The following is a 19,679-nucleotide window of genomic DNA, read 5'->3' as shown; positions in this document are numbered from 1 at the left end:
CTTTATTCTAGCTGTTCTACTGTAGACTAACATCGCTACTTTAAAAAAAATAAATCTGTTTATAGTGTACTTGATTTTCTTTATACATGCACTGAATAATTCTCATATTCAACACATGTACAGCTGAAAGTGTGATTGAAATGACACATTTATCCAAATACTGGCCTCTGGTTTCATTTGTAAAATGCATGTGCAGGGGCTTTTATTGCAAACATATGTACACCCATAATTTTAGGATGTTGTGTATGTTAACACTGTAACATATTAACAAGGTTAGAACTGAATTCAAAACACGTGGAACATTTTTTACTTTTTGGAAAGTGGGGCTGATGGGGCTCTTGCCCAGAAGGGCATCTGATTAGTCATTGGAAATCTAATTGGCTGTGCAGATTTTTAAAAAGTTGTTTCAACAGCAGATGCCACCGCAGCACAAGTAAAACAACTCTTCACTGTGTGACTAAGGTTAAGATGTGTGTATACAAGAAAATATTTTAAAACATGTTCATTTAAAAAGGCATTCTGTTTAGAGACTTCTTCCTGAAATGCTGAAGAGTTACTAATAGAATTAATCATGACCTCACTCCTTGATGTTATGTGGTTGGCTCTAGCATTTTTGACAGCCATTTTGTGGTTGCACTGAACACCCTGTGTCACAATTCCAAAGGTGCCCACAGACTTTTTAAAAGTTGGGGACTCCTGGCCTAGTGTAATCTAGCAGATGTTATCATTATTCACTAGCATGTCTGTGTTAACCATGTTGCCAAATGGCTGCGTCACTTCCAACTGTATTTCATATTGTTGCAAAGGGGCCCCACAAAAACAGCTAGGGGAGGGAGAAATACCTAAGTGCATGTGTGGAACACTAGGTATGGCCCCTTTTGATCCCACCCCAAATATATCTTCCTAATTTAGTACCATAAGAAATTTTAATATTTGTGACTATTGGCATATGTTTTAAATTTTAGGTTAGAATTTTTGAAAACAACATAGCAAAGCTCAATTTAAAAAAATGGAGGAATCAATTATCTGATTTGTGAATTTAACTTTGCAAGAAAACATCTCTTTCTGAAAAAGAAATGTGGTCAGTCAATGAATAATGTCATATTAGAAAACAAAATTTGCACTTTGGTAAAATGGTGTATTCTAAATAAGATGTACATTGCTATGGCAAAGTCTCCCATTTATGAGAGCTGCTTCTTTGCATATTTTACATGTAAAATTGTAAAAGAAATTTAAGTACATTGCTAACTAGTTTTGGATATATGATTACAAAATTAAGGTTGTTAACAAATATTGGGGTAGTATAGAACATAAAAGCAGCTTGGGATACTATGGAACAGAAAAACGCCAAATGCTTTTTCAATCGTTAATTACAATAAGGCATACAACTGTTTCTGCATGGCTTGAAAAAAAAAGGAAGTTGAAGACAAAGTACCAATATGCTACAAGCTCTTAATATGTCTTCATAACTATCATCAAGTTTCCTCAAGTGATGTCCGTAGAACTCATGCATTAACAGCACATGCAGCCTCAAAATCTGAACATATTTTTAGAATGGAAGGTTAACTCTTCCAGTCAAACCCATTCCAGTGAGCAAGGAAGGGCTTCAATGGCTACAAGTGATTCCACTTGAGACAAGGAAGGGCTCCAGTGGCTACAAGGAGTTCCATGTGAGCATGTTTTATGAAATCTCTTCAAGGTCAGGAAAGGTCCTTGTGCAACCTGCATGAGAGGATTCTCCCAAGGTAAAAATGGGGAAGCCTGTGCTTGCACAGACTACCACATGTACATCAGAGAAGCAAGAAAACGTAGTGCCATCACAGCAAACTGTAAAATTCTTAATGTGACAACTTGCATAACATCTAAACTGATACCGATTTTGCACACAGCTTACCCCGCGGTCACATTCCTGTTCTCTGCGCAGCATCTGTCGTATTGCCCACTTTCTGCGCCGGAGTTACAGGAAGTGTCACGGCTTTCCCGTAGCAAACATAAACCACTAAAACCCAGTTTACGTTTGCTAAGCAGAAGCTGCGGCACTTCCTGTAACTCCAGCGCAGATAGTGGGAAATCCGATGGATGCTGCGCAGAGAACAGGAACGTGACCATGGGATAAGCTGGTGCAAAATCAGTCTGTATATATGCTCAGGTTCAGTTCTTTGATATTAAATAGGGACCTTTTTTATTAGATCTGAAATTTTGTCATAAATTTGAGTTTGTTCAAAGAAAATTAATATATTCATGTACTGAAAATGTTACTAGTAAAATTCCAAAAAGACTAGAGTAATGGATGCTGAAACTGTGTTACAACTTTAAATGAATTTAATCTTGATGACCTTACCTTAGTTGTATTTAATGCTTAAATGTTGCATGTCAAATCCTCCAAAATGACAGTTGGGCATTTCTTTTAAAACAGCAATTGGAAACATGTTTATAATACTTGATATTTGATGACAAAGAGAGAAAATCTGCAGTATTTATTGGCTAAAATTTGTGATGCCAAGTCAAGACAGAAAATGAAATGTACAACTTAATAACTGGTCCCTTATCAAATTAACCAACTAAATCCATAGCCTCACTACATACTAACATATTCTAATGGTTTCTGAATTTTTTGATGTAGAGATTCTAGACTGCTGTCCATGACATGAAAACAGTGGTTTCCAAAGGTTCAACTGATGACCACAGGATGAGTTAAGCTAAAATTTACAGGCTTCCAAATATAAATTTGGCAACTATGACAGAGAGAAGAGCTTGAAGGAGCTATCCAACGCTTGATGCTTATGCAGGAGTTTATCTTGTGGCTGAGACACATTATTTGGCAAGTCCTTGCTGAAGGAAAGCTGCAAATACTACATACATTACATTTATGAACACTAAAATAATTTAAAAGTGAAATGAGAACATAGACTGCATATCATCCTCACTCTAACCTAAGTCTTAAAGTACTTTCCAGTAGTTTATAACTTAACCACACAGAAACGTTCACTCCTACACTTCTGCTGTTTTGTCTCTGGGTTTGTCATTAAGGTGGACTGGTCCTGCCCACCTCACAAGGGCCACCAAATCACCCTGATCCTGTGTAGGGCAGGACTGAGCCACCACTGGCCCCTTACAAGGCAACCAGGACCCAGTTTTGGAAGGTGGGCACATAATTCCTCTTCCTCCTTTCCCCCCTCCCTTTTCAGGCAGGCTGGGCCCTTTTTTGGTCTTGCAATGTGCTCCTGTGCTTCAGGTATTTAAAAGGCTGCATAAAATTATGTTCCAGATTAGAAAGTTGACTATTAAACATTGACCACTGTATCAGTGACTATTCTGGCTCACTACTGTGTATAACTAAAAGCCAGAGATTTCAAGAGAACTGCACACATAAAACTATGTAATGGTAAAATTGCTTATCTCTGTGATTTCCCCAAGAAATATTTTCAGTAGAAATGTGCCATTATGATCCAGTATGTCTTTTAAGAATCTAAGTGATTGATTGTTCTTGTGTGAATGCCTTTCACATTCCATCAGCATGCCAGTGAAAGGAAGTTAATACATCCTAATCTGAGCTTGTATATCTCTCTCTCTTTCTGAGGGAGGAAAAAACCTTTGGAATTAAGGCTAGAATATAAAATATACAGAACATATGTATATGCAGTCCACTAAAAGAAAATCAGTGATTGAAGATCCATCTCCTGTTTTTATTTTTCTTCTATTGCTGGCCTCTAAACAAATTTCTAGTACATTTTTTTTTTAAAAAACCCTTAAATATACAATTTACAGGTAGCAGTGTTTTTACATATTATGTGCACAGTGTGTATAGCTATCTCTCTATTGTCTACGTTCAGTTGTAATGGCAAACAATGGTTTGCAGCTTCACCAGTAAGCCCAGGGAATACTTGGGCTCCTGTCCTTCCTTCTCTTCCCCCTCCCCCATGTCCAAATAATTACATATTTCCTGCTTCACAGGAAACTTGTTTGCTATTATGTTTAAACCCAGCCTATGTGGCTCATCAAAACAAGGTGTGTACTTGTTTTGATGAGCATACAAGGTGTATGACAGAAGAGGAACAATTTCGTAGATACAATTTCTAACATGCATAAATAAGAGTTTAAAAAAAGAAAACAATTTAGATCTATCTCATTTCCATTCCAATAGTCATAGGTCTTGGTCTGAAAATATGTAAGCATCCCACTTGCTTAACTCTGCGCTGTAAGGTTAACTTGGTATAAAATAGTGATGCCTGCATTTAAATCTTTACTGGGAAAATTCATTTACTTCAACACTATTTCAATAGCTTCCCTTTGCTAATAGTTATTTGGGGGGGGGGGGGGAGGTGACCATTATCAACCACTGCTCTTTTTACAACATTACAACATTCTTTCAACATATTTCTGCCAGAGGTACACTGGATGGATTGCAACTAAGCTTCCCAATGACCTCAGTTATACACCAATCTTATAAGGCAATAATTCAGTTTATATATGTGCCCAAAGCAATGGTTAAGAGAGGCACACCCTGATCTGGATAGCCCAGGATAGCCCGATCTCATTAGATCTCAGAAGCAAAGTGATATCATCTGGATGGGAGACCACAAAAGAAAAAGTACCGGGGTCATGATGCAGAGAAAGGCAATGGCAAAGCACCCCTTGAAAGCCCTACAGGGCTGTGACTTGATGGCACTTTCCACCACCAAGAGAGGTACAGATAAAGTTAAGATTTCATGGGTCAGGAAATAAGAAAATAAATTACAAAACTAGAAGGGAGGGGATGCTGCTTTCCGCAAAAACTTGTGAACAAAGCACCTTCACACACTTTCCTCACCATTTAGTATATTTAAATAATTCCATCACATCGGGCCACAAGAAATACAATATTGGAAGAAGCTTAGCCTTAGTATCTGTTAAAGAATTATAATCCCAATAATGTGAGGCTATAGTAATGTGTAATGAATTCTGATGTAATTACTAATAATTGGAAATAATGCACAGAGGTCGGAGGTGAGGGCAAACGGAGAAGTTGCTCAGTGAGGCCAATTAGTAGGGCGGGGGTGGGGGGAAGGCCTTCTCCTGGTACATTGAAGCTGATGATCCTTTAACTAGCTACAGATCACAGAGAGTTATTTATTGGCAGTAGGTCAGGGAGAAAAAATGGCACATTGTTACAAAAAAGTGTGCCTCAACTATAAAATAACATTTTATTATTACACCTATGGAAGATCATACTAAATAGTTTTTTATTCTGCAAAGACACAAAGATAAAACCTGCCACTTTTATTGCTGGATGCTACAGCAATCAAGCCAGAGTCCAACATAGTAATGCTGTATTTGATCTGCATAGACCAAGAAGCTGAAACTTAGCTCAGACTTCCATTGAAAACAAATATTGAAGGATTTTTCTCTGATCCTTAACATATTAAGCTGGCAGTAAATCTGTCTGATGTGAATGCAGCTTACCACCATACAGGTATATTTAGGATCACATTCTCAGAGTTACAGGAAACCAGCATAAGAACCCCTCCAATGTTCTTGGGTATGTTTGTTTGTTTTGAAGGCAAAGGGACAAGTTTTACTTGTTCAATAAAACAAATGCATTTTTTCTTTTTCTTGAGATAGTGTGGTTTGCAATGCGCATAGCTACCAGTATCAAACACAACTTTATGAGAGCCCTCTTATAAGCAGTTTTATTCCTATCCATGATGGAGGACATTGACAAAAAAACAGAACTTATCTGAGATCTTAAAAAAATAACTTACAAAAGCAGTGATATACACAGCACAGAACAGGTCAGATGGGAAAAGGGAAACAGTTCTTTTAATAGTTAAAATGTAAACGTGAAAAAAGATGGAATAAAAGTCCCTATCTCTTACTTCTACTTAAGATGTCATGTGATATTTTACAATGTCCTGAAGGTCTATATATGTATGTGCGCATATCTATGTCTCTTTAACACACACATACATACACCTATCCCTACATATACATACACAGATAACTGTTTGCAGTTCGGTTTTGGGCAGCTCTGATACGCCACTTATTATAGTTGCTGAAACCAGATCAGGACCCACTTTCTTCACAAAACTGGAAAGATGGTTAGGGGAAAAAATGGTGGGTCCAATTGTGGCTGAGATATTTTCTGTCAAACTGTACACAGGGATGAGTAATTTTTCTTCTTTAGTAGCTCTCTGGAGAGGGCCAACTCAGTGCAGCCTTCACGAAGAGACTTGGTAATGGATCACACACTCATTGTCATGCTGGGGGAATACTGAAAAATAGGAATCCACATTTTAGCAGCAGCTCATTCACTTCTTGTGATCCTAATAATAGTTTCATGTGATATGTATTTGTCTTAAGGAATACACATTTCTCTATCTCTGTCTTAAGGAATACACATTTCTCTTATCTGGTATGATTTCAGATAGTATGTAAGCAGACACTCACTATGCAAATTGTCCTACTGAGGAAATACATGAAAAAAGTACAAACAAGTGACAACTCTTTGGGAGGATTTGTCCCTTAATTAGTGATGAAATTTCTGGTTAACTTGAGAATCTTTCCCTGTTTTGGAGGACCAACTTAGATGTTTCTAGTCTTCCTTCAAAGCATCTGGGAGGATGGTGAACTTGGGGCGACTGTGCTTTGGCACATCAGCCCTTCATAACATTTGCCCAATAGGGATAGTACTTTAATAGAAAGATCATGAATGTTCCATCTCATTCAGTATGACCATCATGGCAAGGATGCAATCTACTAAGCATGAATTTAATTGAAAAACTTAGCTCTTTTGCACCTTATTTTGTATGCTTTTTTATGGCACCATCCTGAAATTTCTTAAGAATTTGGCTTTATTCCACAAGAAATCCTTGAAGTTTAATTCTGTTATCACAAATACTAGCCCATTAGATGTAATCTGGAGCAGAATATCTTCTTTTACCAACAAAGGAAAATATGCTGATAAGTGAGTTAATAAGTAAAATTATTTAGTCTAATTGATAAATGAAATACCATGTCAAACCTTGTATTGAGTTGTAGACAGAACTTCTAGCTGACATGGATATCCTAAATCAGCAGTATATATTTCATTACTCAATGCTACATTAAAGGATACCGAGAAATCTTATAGACAGTCTAACAGGTTATCAATAGGTCAGTAAATGTTTGATATTGACTTTCAGAAAAGGCCATTTAAACATTTAATTGGATTTGCATCCTGCTCCATCTTAAAGACTCGCTTTTGCAGTGATTAAAAAACTGAAGACCCAACAGAATAATATTTTAAAACTCTGAATTTAGAAAAATACTCCCACCCCTCATTCAATTTGAAGCTAGCTACCTAATGGCAAAAAAATCCCTAAAGTTGGCCAAATGGGAAATCAGTAGGCAGTAGTATCAGGCATCTTATAAACATGAGAAAATCTTTTATTATGTAACAAAATAATTAACTTTTCTCACCTCTACAATAATTTTCTTCAGTCCAATTTTTATGATACAGTCCAAGTTATGACAAATTGTGAGAAAAGTATGTGTTACACAGCAGTAGACTTGGTTAAACTGTTTATCAGGCCATACCAGTTATGATCACAGAAGTAAGAAAATCTTGTTCCATTAAACTTTGCTTTTTGGCTTGAATTAGAACTTAATGTTCCCTGATTCAAGACAAACAGCGTTTTATATCAATTGGTGAGTCCGTATGAGTAGAAAAGTGTATACATTAGAATTAACTAGGGCTTTAAAGATAAAGTATACCATGAAGTATTACAATCTTACTTTGAAGCATCGTTTAAAATACTCCCTTGAATCTGTGTTTCAGTATCATGTTTATTTCTGAAAGAACACTAGAGGGCATCATGTTGTTTATAGTAATCTGTAGTGATTTTTATTTTATTATAGTTTTCATCAGCCACACTGATCTTGAACCACAAGCTTTCTAGAAAACTACTCATTTAACATATCAAATATCAATATTTATTCCGTATCATTTAAAGATTTTAACACTCTGATTTTCACATTGTGTTTCTTTGTATGAGCTGACTGAAAAATGACTGGAAGAAATGGAGCAAAATGTGTATGCAGGAGAAAAAATCCTTTCAGATTTTTCTTAGTATGAAGGTCTTTAGGAAGCCCAGAGGTTTTGCTTAGGTACTGTGAACTGTATACTTTTTAAAAGACTGCCATATGGCACTGCACAAGAATCAAGCATATTTCTATTGGTGCAATGATTTTGGGACAAAACATTACCTGTCTCCTCATTCACCTATCAACACCAGTACTCACAATTCCTTGCAAGTGTCTACCTTATAACACCAATACCAAAGGATGTTTGTAAGGTAAATAATCTAAATTATTATTTAGAATAATATGTTTTAAAAACTGATCACAACACATGTACATTCATGGGAGGATGGTGTTTTTAAGCCTAGTGACCAGGCCTTTTTTTGAAGAAAAAAGCCCAGCAGGAACTCATTCGCATATTAGGCCACACCCCTGATGCTGATGTGTTCCTGCTCAAAAACAGCCCTGCTAATGACAGTTATACTTTAAAAATACATATGTACATAAGTTTGTGCAGAACTGTCCAACAGTAATAAAAGAACATTTCACTAATTGACAGGTCCTTCACTTGCTGGTATAGTGTACAGCTATGAGATGCTGGACATCAGATCATTTAGGCAAGAGCAAGCATGCCAGCCATAGGAAGGAACATTTACCTTCCAACCAATTCTGTACTAAGGTAATCTGTTATGTTGCCTTTTCCATGGTGGTGGTTGGACTTCACAGGAAATGAAGCAAGAAGAATGTGAATCAGTGACTGTCATCCATTGACGAAGTTCTTCAATGCAGAAAATATTCCAATAGTTTTTGGTACAATGTTGTGCATGAAATGCAAACTTCGTCTCACAATTGTGATGGACATATTTTCATTCTGCCACTAAACCCTCATTCACAACTTTATGTGGCGGTTTTAAATAGCTTCCAAGCACCATTTAGAAATTTGACTCTTGTGTTTCCCTTTCAGCATCCTTCTAACTAGTCCTCTCATTTTTATAAAGTTCCCTCTTTTGAAAACAAATGTTACTGTTTTAGACTTTAGGGGTAACTTTACACTGACATGAAAGCTGAACTTAATAGCATTGTGGTCACTGTTCCCAACTGATACAACAACATCAACATCACTCGCCAGATCCTGAGCCCTGCCCAGAACCAAGTCCAAGATCACTACCCCTCTTTGTTGGCTCTGTGACTGCCTGTTCCATTCAGTACAGAGTCATTTATGATGTCTAGAAACTAATTTCTACAGCAAGACTGAAGCACATGTTTATTCAGTCAATGTGAGGATAGCTGAATTCTTCCAGTATCATAACATCTAACTGAGACCCCTCCCCATTTCCTTCTCCATTTCAAGATCAGCCTCAAGGGTTTGATCAGGTGAGCAATAGCACACCTGTATTTTTAAGTAACCCTTAAGGCCAAGGATTTCCACCCATATCACTTCCTTTGGGGAGTTATTTCCCCTGATGTTTTCTAACTTATTTGAATCTATGCCCTCTTTGGTGTACCACACAAAGCCTATAGCACTTATATCTAGGATGACTGTATACCTTAGATTTTGCCCATTCTACCATGTTTCTGAGATACCTACTATATCTAAATTGTCACTGAGCACTAAACATTCCAGCTCCCCCATCTTGGCTCAGATACTTCTAGCACTGGTATCCAAGCACAGTAACTTCTCTGGTCACTTGTAACCTCGTTTGATCATTAAACCTCACGAGACTGTCCTGTAATTTAATTCAAAGGATTGATTGTATTTTCATTTAGTAGGCTGTCAAGATATTTTATCTGCATATATTTGAAGTCATGCATTCTTTCCTCATAGTACCTCCTCATAGAAGTTGTAACAAGATCCACTGGTTAACAGTACAAGGGTTATTCCAGAAAAGCTGAATGTCATTCTGTATCTGTGGCAGACTTTTACAACAGTTTTATCATGTACTGTTGAAAAGATCTAGATTGCCTACTGTTTTCAGTTACTGAATTTTATATAGTGATTCTGAGCTTGATACTAAATAGAGTCAACATTTCCAATAAATATGATGGAAAACAGGTTTTACCAGTCATAAGACCAGAACCATTTATATGCACTACAAAGCAAATGTTTGGGGCTTGGCAGATTATTTTTATTATGTTATCATAATCTGGATCCCAGATCAGGAAACGGTTATTATGATCTCTGATACATGTTTCACCCTCTGGAGTAATTTTAGGAAGCATATCAGAAGCTGCATGACTGTTTAGTTTACTGATATCATGCAACTTAATCTAGGAGTCATTTATTTATTTAAAATATTTCTGTCCTGCATTATCTCCTAAGACTCAGAGTATACAGTTTCCTAAGCATAGTCTAAAAGTGCTTTCACATGGTGACTTTGCAAGTGGATCTTGCCATTCTTACACAAAAAAAATCCAGTTGCAAAGTGCATTATTGTATGTGTGTGAAACGCACCCTAAGTCTGCTGCAGTAAGTAAATAACTCTGCTTAGGATGGCACTGTTATCCACTCTGAATCTGTTTCCAAGCACACCTGCATCTGACATGCAGGTCAGAATTTTAAGTTGCACTAACGAAAGTATAGTAAATGCCTTTTTAGTAGATTTGTTGTGTTTCAATGTGCATTGTTTGGCCAAAGAATAAGGGTATTTCTACTCAAGTTACATGTCTCTTTCCCAGGCATTTTCTTCCGAAGTACTAGACTTCTTTGATAATGATGATGCCTCAGTTACTAAAAGACACAGGAAGCAGTTTTTGAAATGTAGTTGCTCTATAGACTAGTTGGAAAACAAGTTCATCCAGTGGTGTACTTGAGCTATCACTGGTTACTTTTGCCAAAATTTATACAACTTTAATGCAGAATGACATTGATTTGGCCCTGTAAATTACAAATAATGTATGATCCTACAAAATCTAATAGTTCTTATTGTTCTGAAAATTAAATATCCAATGGGATATCAAAAATCTTATAGTGCAATCCTATGCAAAGTTGGGCTTAGACTGAAGTAATGCTGCATAGGAATACACTATTGAGCATACAAGTTTTTGCGTACTAAGTCTGAGAATTCTGTGTCTTTGTCATATTACAACAGATCTAAATAATGCTATTTTTCCTCCCATGGGAGCATTCATCATTATTTTAAAACATTACTTTAAATACACATACATTTACTTTCCACCTGTTATGTATAAAGTTCAAACAAATGCACCAATATCTGTAGGAAACTTCCAATACTGGTGATCAAAGGAAAAGAGAGCAGGTAATGCTTTACTCTAGAAACATCACCACAATAGAAATACTGCAAAATATTTGATAGCAAAGAATACTCCATTCCTGGATCACCCTTTTGGTGATTTCCTATTTAAGAGGCAGCATCAGTGCCTTGTATTTAGTTTGATTGTCTTGGCTCAGCCACAGACAAAACATAACATGGTTTGAAAAATGGCTAGCTCCCTTGATGTCAGCTGAGAATTAAAATGCTGACATGAAAATGCAATAACAAATCTGGAAAAAATACCATGAAGCATTTACCAGTGCCACATTAACATGACAGTTCTTAACATTTGGAATTAAAAATGCCATATGGATTCTGCATATACAGAAAGTATAGTTTAATTTCTTTACTAATTGTGGATCAAACTCTAAACCTTTCAGATATGTGGGAAATTACGTACATGTAAATGGTTTATAGGATATAATGGATAATTGATCTGTGGGTATCTGGGGCTCTGGGGGAGCTGTGTTTTGCAGTAGAGGCACCAAATTTTCAGCAAAGCATCCAGTACCTCTCCTCAAAATACCCTCCAAGTTTCAAAAAGATTGGACTAGGGGCGGTCCAATTCTATGAGTCCTAAAAGAAGGTGCCTCTATCCTTCATTATTTCCAATGGAAGGAAGAAATTTAAAAGGTTACAGTCCCTTTAAATGTGACGGCCAGAGCTCCCTTTGGAGTTCATTTATGCTTTTCACAACCTTGCTCCTGGCTCCACCCCAATGTCTCCTTGATCCACTCCCAAAGTCCCCAGATATTTCTTGAATTGGACCTGGCAACCCTAATAATTGTCAAGTGCCTTGCCAATACTCACGCTTTCACTCTGAAAAGGATTTAGGAAGTTTCCACCCATTTCACCATCATCACGAGGGGTCCCGGGTTGATTGCTCATGCTCATATTACTGGGCGAGTTCTGTCAGAAAAACAAACAGACAAGTCTGTATGCTTAAACTCATTTATAAATATTTAAGAAGTTTTTCAAGTACAAACCTAAAGAAATCTATAGATGAAAATATAAATGCCACCAGTATCTGAACATCATTCTGTCTTGTTGCAAGTGGTGAGGGTGATCCTAACGCAGAAACAGACTTCCTAATGTAGATTATTTTCTGGAATCTCTTTGTGGAATTGAGGCCCGTATCTGGATATGTATTATTTATACTTCACAGGTTCAAAATAAGCAAAAGCATGTAATCAGATATTCTAAACTTAAAAAATATCTTGAAGGGGAGGGAAAAGGCAGCACAGCAGATTGTAGGTATGCCACGTAGTCCATGGCACATGCATACGATGTAGGGTGGCAGCCTTTCTCCCTGTCATTATAACAGTGGTAGCAACAACTTGTATGAAAAGCTGCAGAACCAACAGCATAGTCACCACCCACCTGCGCGATCAGCCCTCAAAGCCAGTTGCACTGTCTCTCAACAATTCTAGGCTAGCGATAGCAAGAAGGAACTGTTACTGGAAGCAAAATAGCTCCATCATGTTCTGCTCACATAGGACTCTTTCTGAACTAAGCACTTTTGAACTCAGATTGTTTCAAAAAATATTTTCTGAGATGGAGCACTGGTGGTAGTACTGTAGGTATTTATAGTTCCAAGAAAACAAAAATACTTTTAGATATAACAAATCCTTGATATGACAAAGCCCATGTGTCAACTGTGGTCTAAGTTTGTCTCTTTAACATTGCTTTAAATTAATTCGGCCTAGAGTTACTAGTTCCCAGGTCCCAGAGGGGGAATCCCCAGTTTTAGGGGCTTCTCCCCATCGTGGACCAGCTAGCCAGCAGGGGAAACCCCTCCCCAAAACAGGGATGTTGCTGCCTGGAAGTGACATCATCACATCAGGGATGTTGCTCATGGGGAAACACTGGCTTTTGGGCAAATGCTGTGGCTTAAACCCAGTTCTGCAGGGTCTGTAAGATGAAGCTGTTCTGCCAGGCCTTTAGGTGAGGCTGCAGGCATTAAACTATCCTGGCCTTCCCTACCTTTGGAATCTGCCCAGTGTCTTTCAGATGCTATTACTTATGGGGCACTGTATAGTACGGTACTTGCCACCAACTGTTATAAAATAAATCAGGCCATCTACTATCGCCAGTTAAAATGTTACAGGAGACGTTAGATTACTAGTGTTTTAGTTTTTTATTATTGGTTTTTATTGTCCTTAATTATGTTGTGAGACACCCTGAGCCCATTTGTGGGATATAGCAGGATATGTTTAATTAATAAATAAAAATTTAAACTTAGCATGCCCCAAAACCAAAACGTTGCCCATGCAACGTCCTCAGTGCAAGACATAATTTCCAAGTGATGTCATTATGTTGGGGATGTCCCCACACACGCTTGGGGACAAATCCCTCTGCCTAACTGGCATGGGGACTTGGCAACCCTGGTTTAGCCAATCAGGCTATGACAGGTCAATCCTAAATTGGACTGGCAATCAGGGACCATTTTTTATCCAGGAAAATACATAAACAAATCCTTTCAGTAGATCCTCATGATTTGGTTTTACCTTCCAAAAATGATTTTCATTTGCTTGCACAATCTCTTGAAAGTACGAATAATCAAACAACTATTTATCTAAACTATACTTCTCAAATATTTAACCACCATATTAGATTGAAAGAGATTGTACTTACTTTGGAGATACTGTCCATGTCTCCCGAGCCTTAAAACAAAACAAAAAAGGTTAGTTTTTATTTTCATGTAATGGAAGAGTAATTTTCAGCATTGTCTATATTTGGCCTAGTTTTGATCCAAGACCAAAGGTAAGAAGTGCCAGAGCTTCTGAAATTCCTGGCAAATTATGGAGCTCAGAATGCTCTCACCTTATTTATTTGAATTTTTAACTGCCCTTCCCCGCTTACGCAGGGCAGTTTACAACAGTTTAATTTAACACAATATAAGATGAGTTAAAAACCATAAAACTATATAAAACGTTCAGAATATTTAAACATTTTAAAACAAGATAGCAGTACTAGCATTCAGTTATGAGGGGAAGGGGAGAGTGCCAGGCAGATGTAAAGAACCATTGCTGGCCTCAATCAAAAGCCTGTCAGAACAGCTCTGCCTTACATGCCCTGAGAAACTTTACTAAGTCAGGCAGGGCATGGATGTCACTCAGCAGAGAATTTTCTGGCTGTGGTCAGAAGGCCTAGGCCCTGGTTAAGACCAGCCAGGTATCTTTTGGGCTGGGGACCTCCAGAAGGTTCTTATCTGCAGATCTTAATGCCCTCCAGGGGACATTCCAGGAGAGGTGGTCCTGAAGGTACAGTCCTCTTTTGTGAAACTCTGTTATATCTTCTAAAGCAAATTCAGATTATTACACAGGCAATAGGACACAGTAGAGATAAATATCTGGCTATGTTCAGACATCATTAACAAGCATTGTTTGTTTGTAATGAAAATGAGCCAGAAATCTCACAAAGTCAAATATGCTTTCCTCTGCTCCGTAATGGAACTGAGAACGAAGACTTCTGGATTTGAAACTAGTTTGCTGTGTAAGCAAATTCAGCACGTCAAACTGAGGATGCCTTGCTTACAAACCAGGGTTCTAAACTATGATTAAAGTGTGGTTTAGGATCTCAATTTGTTAGCAAGGAAAAAACCGCAAATTGTGCCCAATACTTATATTAAAACAAAATCTTTGGTTTTTTCAACCCAGGAGTTCTTGTTTCTGTTCACAGGAGGTAAAGCAGAGGATGCAAGTGATCAAGGATTTCCTGACTCCTCCTCATGAATTACTTGAAGCTTGTTCACAAAACTCAGTGCAGTCCCTCAGGCATTCCTAACAGTTGGAGAATTTCAGCTTGAATGTCTGATTCTATAGCTGAACAGCAAAATTCAAAAGTATGAAGGCAAAAATTCTAGATGAGGTCTTCTCGACCAAATAAGTTTCCTACTGCAGGCTACAAAGCTAATTATCCTTACCTAGTGATCCATTCATATGATGTGAATCCATTCCACCCAGTCCACCCATTGGCCCATCAGACCCTGGTCCCATTGGAAACTGGAAAAAGAAGAAATTTTATTACATTATGAACATTTTAATAAATAATTTCCACTGAGGAAAAAATATGGTAGTATAAGCTGCACTGAAACAATAGATCAGAAATCAGAATTAGAATTAACTATCTTGTGTATGTTTACTTGCCAAGATCACAGCTAAATAGAAAAAAATCAGATTGCTAGGAAATAGCCTAAACTGCATATTCTCAAATAGAGAACACTGTTGAGGATATAAGTGCCTAAGAGCAGGGACTCATTGCAGCCAGAACAAACACTTGTAGTAAAGATTCAGTGCACTAAACTAGTATTCACTAGCTATGTATGTAATTAATGCATTCCACATTAACAAAGATGAGAAGGGAAACATATCTAAGAAAGGCTTTGTATTCTGAGACCTCTGTCATGTATCCCTTCTCACCTACCTTTACTGTATTTTGGCATTTGAGTATCAGTTGTATTGTATGTATTATGTGCAGGGCTTTTTAAAATTTTCTTTCTTGTTTTGTGGTGGTAATAAACACTGGTCCGGAAAACTGGCACATTTTGGGGGTTCTTTCAAGTCCTATGGAGAGGATTTGTGAAAATCGGTGCAAATTTATAAATACTGGCACTTTGAACACTGATTATGCATGCATACATATATATATAATCATACATGTTCACTCACATACATTCTAAGCTAATATTTACATTAGGTCTGTTGGGTCCAGGTGGTACTGCATTCATTAGAGTGTACATGTTGTCTCCCGAGTTGGTTGAATCTGAAAAACAATTTTTTTTTAATATCAGGCAGTAAAAAAATAAAAAAGTATATGAATACACTGAAGTGTCAATTCAAGATACACCCGGAAAGTGCAAATAATGGGTTTGGATCCAAAGAATCAGTTCTGAAGATAAAAGGATCTCTATCCAATCTTTTAATCTGCAGTGGAAGTACTCAGTAATGTATTTTCCTTGTAAGCAGTCATTGCCTAGACTAAGTTTGTGAGTCACATATAAGGGGAAGAACAAAACAGATATCATGTAGGCCCTGACAGAAATTTCCCTATTTTAACAAGCAAAATACTATGTTTGTCTTAACAACAATCTTGGAATATTATTCATTAAAATCTGTATGAGAAGTAAGGATGACTGGCTTGCCCAAGAAACCAGGTGGACCTACTACTGAAAATGGTGAGCCTACTATTGAAAATCCAGATCCCTCAAACTGAAGGCTACCTATCTGCTAGACTGCCTCTACTAAACGTTAATCAAAAAGCGCTTTCCTAAAACCCGTTGAAATACCCGTTGAATTTCCTAATACCCATTTCAATGAGGAGAAACAGTCTGTGCTTTCAAAATGGATGAATGAAAGAGAAGTAAACATAAACTAGCTATATCATCAAGATCCAGATACAATTTTGAATCAGATCAAATATTCTTTAAGACGTTAGCTTGGAAAAAAGCATGTTTGATATGTCTATATTCTCCTATATCACTGTTAAGTTTTAGAGCATTGATAATATATGATTTAGTCAATGACATTGAAATCCAGAGTTACTGTTCTGAGCTCACCATTACAGAAAATCCAGGCAAATTTCTTACAAAGCCTGGACAAGTGAGGGTAAAACTCCAATCTGGTTGCTTGAAGGGTGTTTTTGTTTGTAAAACTTTCAAAATATTACCTTGGAAAAACTGGAAACCAGATAATACAAAATCTAAATTATCCATTTGAGCTATTTTATTAATTTAAAATATATGTTTGAAGAAGTGAATATTTTTTAAGTTATTGTAGAGCACACACACTTCAGAAAAAAATCTGAAAATGGCACAAAATACACTGGGGAGGCTGAATGAGTGTCTGTCTATCTCCCATCTTAAAACCAGATACTTAAAATCCCATCTTAAATCCAGATACTAGACCAGTGAACAGACACAACAGATCTTTTGCCAATCCTGAAATATCTCAAATTTGCAGAAAAATCTGAAATCTAAAAAAAAATTACATTGGTAGATTTGAAAAAACCCAAGATGGCCAATGATAGGCAACCACAATAGGCTTGGTTTCTATCACTAAAAGGCAGGCGGAAGGGGAAGGCCTTTTCCAGGAATAGTTTGGCTTTTGAGGGAGGACTCACTGGGGCCAAGCCCACTGGCAATCATCAGGCAACTTTCTACCACCCAACCTGCATGTTTTATCTAGGCCTGGCTGCTTGCTAGTGTTCAACAACAGCCCTCACACAAATGGCAGTGTGGTGTAGTGTATTAAGAGTTTCAAACTGGGACCTTTCCCCATTCTGCCCTGGAAATTTCATGGGTGACTCTGAGCCAGTGACACATTCTCAGACTAATTTACCTTTTGGCTTTTTAAAAAATTAATTATCATTGTGTAATTGTGGTTCCTCATTGTTGTGATTTACCTCACATGCAGGGGGAAATGGTCTGAGAGTACTGAGATGCTTCCTTGTGGGCTGATGGCCCCTCACTCAAACCTGGGCCTGTCAGCTCTCAGACAAAAGAACTGAGCCCAAGCCCCACATTAGGTAGTTGATTTGATACCCATAGGGGAGACAGAGCTTGAGAAACTAGACAGGCAGCAGTGCCTGGTTTAGCCTGCTCAAGACAGACTGACGCCCAGTTTGGTTGACTGGCTGGCTTGCACCAGATGAGGCAATACCTGCATGAGACAAGGCAGATGGCAGCACTGAGTATGGCTGACCGCACACTAGGTGAGGCAGACATCAGTTCCTGTGAAAGGGCCATAGTTTTACTGGGTAGGGTGTGTCAGGTATAGAGAAGGGTGAAAAACTGGAAGATGAGGAGGAGCTAAAGATAGTTTGGTTGGCAGATGGGAAGGAAAGAAGGAAACAGGAAAGGGGGGAGATGCGATGTGGGCTTTCAAGGAAGGGTATGAGGAAATAGTGGGAGAGAGGTAAATAAGATTTAACCTGCAAGTCCTTGTAGGTTCCCACTAGCATATTCTAATAATGAAGTGTGGCCCCTTCTGCAAATATCTGACGGGGGCCACACAGAAAACAGATAAATCTGCAAACTTTGAGAACCCCCCACATTTGCATAAAAACTGAAAAGGGGACATAAATACAATGGAGGGTTTAAATCCCTTCCCAAACAAGAACATTGTTTACAACTATCTCCTCCTCTGTCATTTGTGGAGGGAGCCACAAAGGTGACAGTGGAGGGACCTGCACTCAACCTGAGGCAGGAACAGTGGAGGCAGGGAGCCACAATCACGGTGAAGCTGGGTCAGCCACCTCTGTTTTCACCTCTGCCACAGCAAGACAAGAGTGGGCTGATGTGAGCGTCACCACTGTGGTGAAACTGGCTTAGGGGAGGGTGGAAAATCTCTCTGTACATGGGTCCCTGCTTGTAAACTAACAGTTACTATCTGTGGTTAAATATTTTTTTAAGATAATGGAGCAATGTAACTATGTGTTCTAACAGCAAATAGCACCTTGGAAGCTCATTAAGTATTGTTGCAAAAAAACCTTGGGATAATGGGACAGGTCCAAAATATATGCCTGAAATCTGCTCAGCAGGAGGAACATCTTCAATAAGTGCTAATAGACCCTGCATATGTATGTGCCAACCTAGATAAGGTTCCAGCTATATATAGTTTTTGCCAATTTTTTCCTTTAAATCAACCAATATTAAATAGTCAGGCTATTTGAATTGTCTTCAAATCTGGTTACATTAATACCTGCTGGACTAGGCATGATGGGTGTTCCTGGGGGTCCTCCACCTCCTGGTGGGCCCTAAAACAAATCAAAACAATTAAATTAACAGAAGTGAAAAAATAAAATAATCCAAGCAAAAGTATATGGCTTTTCTTAGTAGAATTGCTTTGAAAATTTCCTGTTCCCCCAAAGTCTTTAGCAGCCTCCTGTGAACTGCCTGAACTCAACACAGTATTATGATGGGTTAGTATATACAATGATAGTATATGTAATGAGATAAACAGCCCATATCCCTTATTTGAGTATATCAATACAAAATACTCTTTCAAAAGTACTGGGGGTAAAGCTTCTCTTGCACACAGACAGCCCCCCAATCTCAAACAACTCCTCACCCACAACAATACAACATCGCATCTGAGCATGAACACCGGTACCACAGCTTGGAATAAACCCAAGCACCAACTTTGCTGACACACCCACACAGACAACACAGTTACTGGACCCAACAACATTAACTACACGATCTCAGGCTCATTCACTTGTTCATCTTCCAACATTATATATGCCACTAAATGCCAACAATGTCTTATTTATTTATTTATTTATTTATATTTTGACTATATCCCGCCCTTCCCACCGAGTGGCTCAGGGCGGCTTACAACACAATAAACTCACATAAATTCAGCTTAAAAA

At 37.9% G+C, this 19,679-nt stretch overlaps 1 protein-coding gene across 8 annotated transcripts in view; it reads right to left on the bottom strand.

The window, feature by feature from the left end:
* Nucleotides 1–5,642: 5,642 nt before the first annotated feature.
* Nucleotides 5,643–19,679, bottom strand: part of SSBP2 (single stranded DNA binding protein 2) — a 167,479-nt gene continuing 153,442 nt past the window's right edge. For all 8 annotated transcript variants that reach the window (XM_060235751.1, XM_060235747.1, XM_060235752.1 and 5 more), the window contains 6 exons: nucleotides 19,010–19,064; nucleotides 16,003–16,073; nucleotides 15,235–15,313; nucleotides 13,944–13,972; nucleotides 12,120–12,218; nucleotides 5,643–6,250 (listed from right to left, as the gene is read on the bottom strand). In XM_060235751.1, coding sequence (XP_060091734.1) covers nucleotides 6,221–6,250; nucleotides 12,120–12,218; nucleotides 13,944–13,972; nucleotides 15,235–15,313; nucleotides 16,003–16,073; nucleotides 19,010–19,064 — 363 coding nt within the window. In that variant the 3' untranslated portion in view covers nucleotides 5,643–6,220. The remainder of the gene's footprint in view (nucleotides 6,251–12,119; nucleotides 12,219–13,943; nucleotides 13,973–15,234; nucleotides 15,314–16,002; nucleotides 16,074–19,009; nucleotides 19,065–19,679) is intronic.

Source organism: Heteronotia binoei, chromosome 4 (assembly GCF_032191835.1).
Source record: "Heteronotia binoei isolate CCM8104 ecotype False Entrance Well chromosome 4, APGP_CSIRO_Hbin_v1, whole genome shotgun sequence".
NCBI classification, from domain to species: domain Eukaryota; kingdom Metazoa; phylum Chordata; class Lepidosauria; order Squamata; family Gekkonidae; genus Heteronotia; species Heteronotia binoei.
This window is presented reverse-complemented; position numbering and strand designations above follow the sequence as displayed.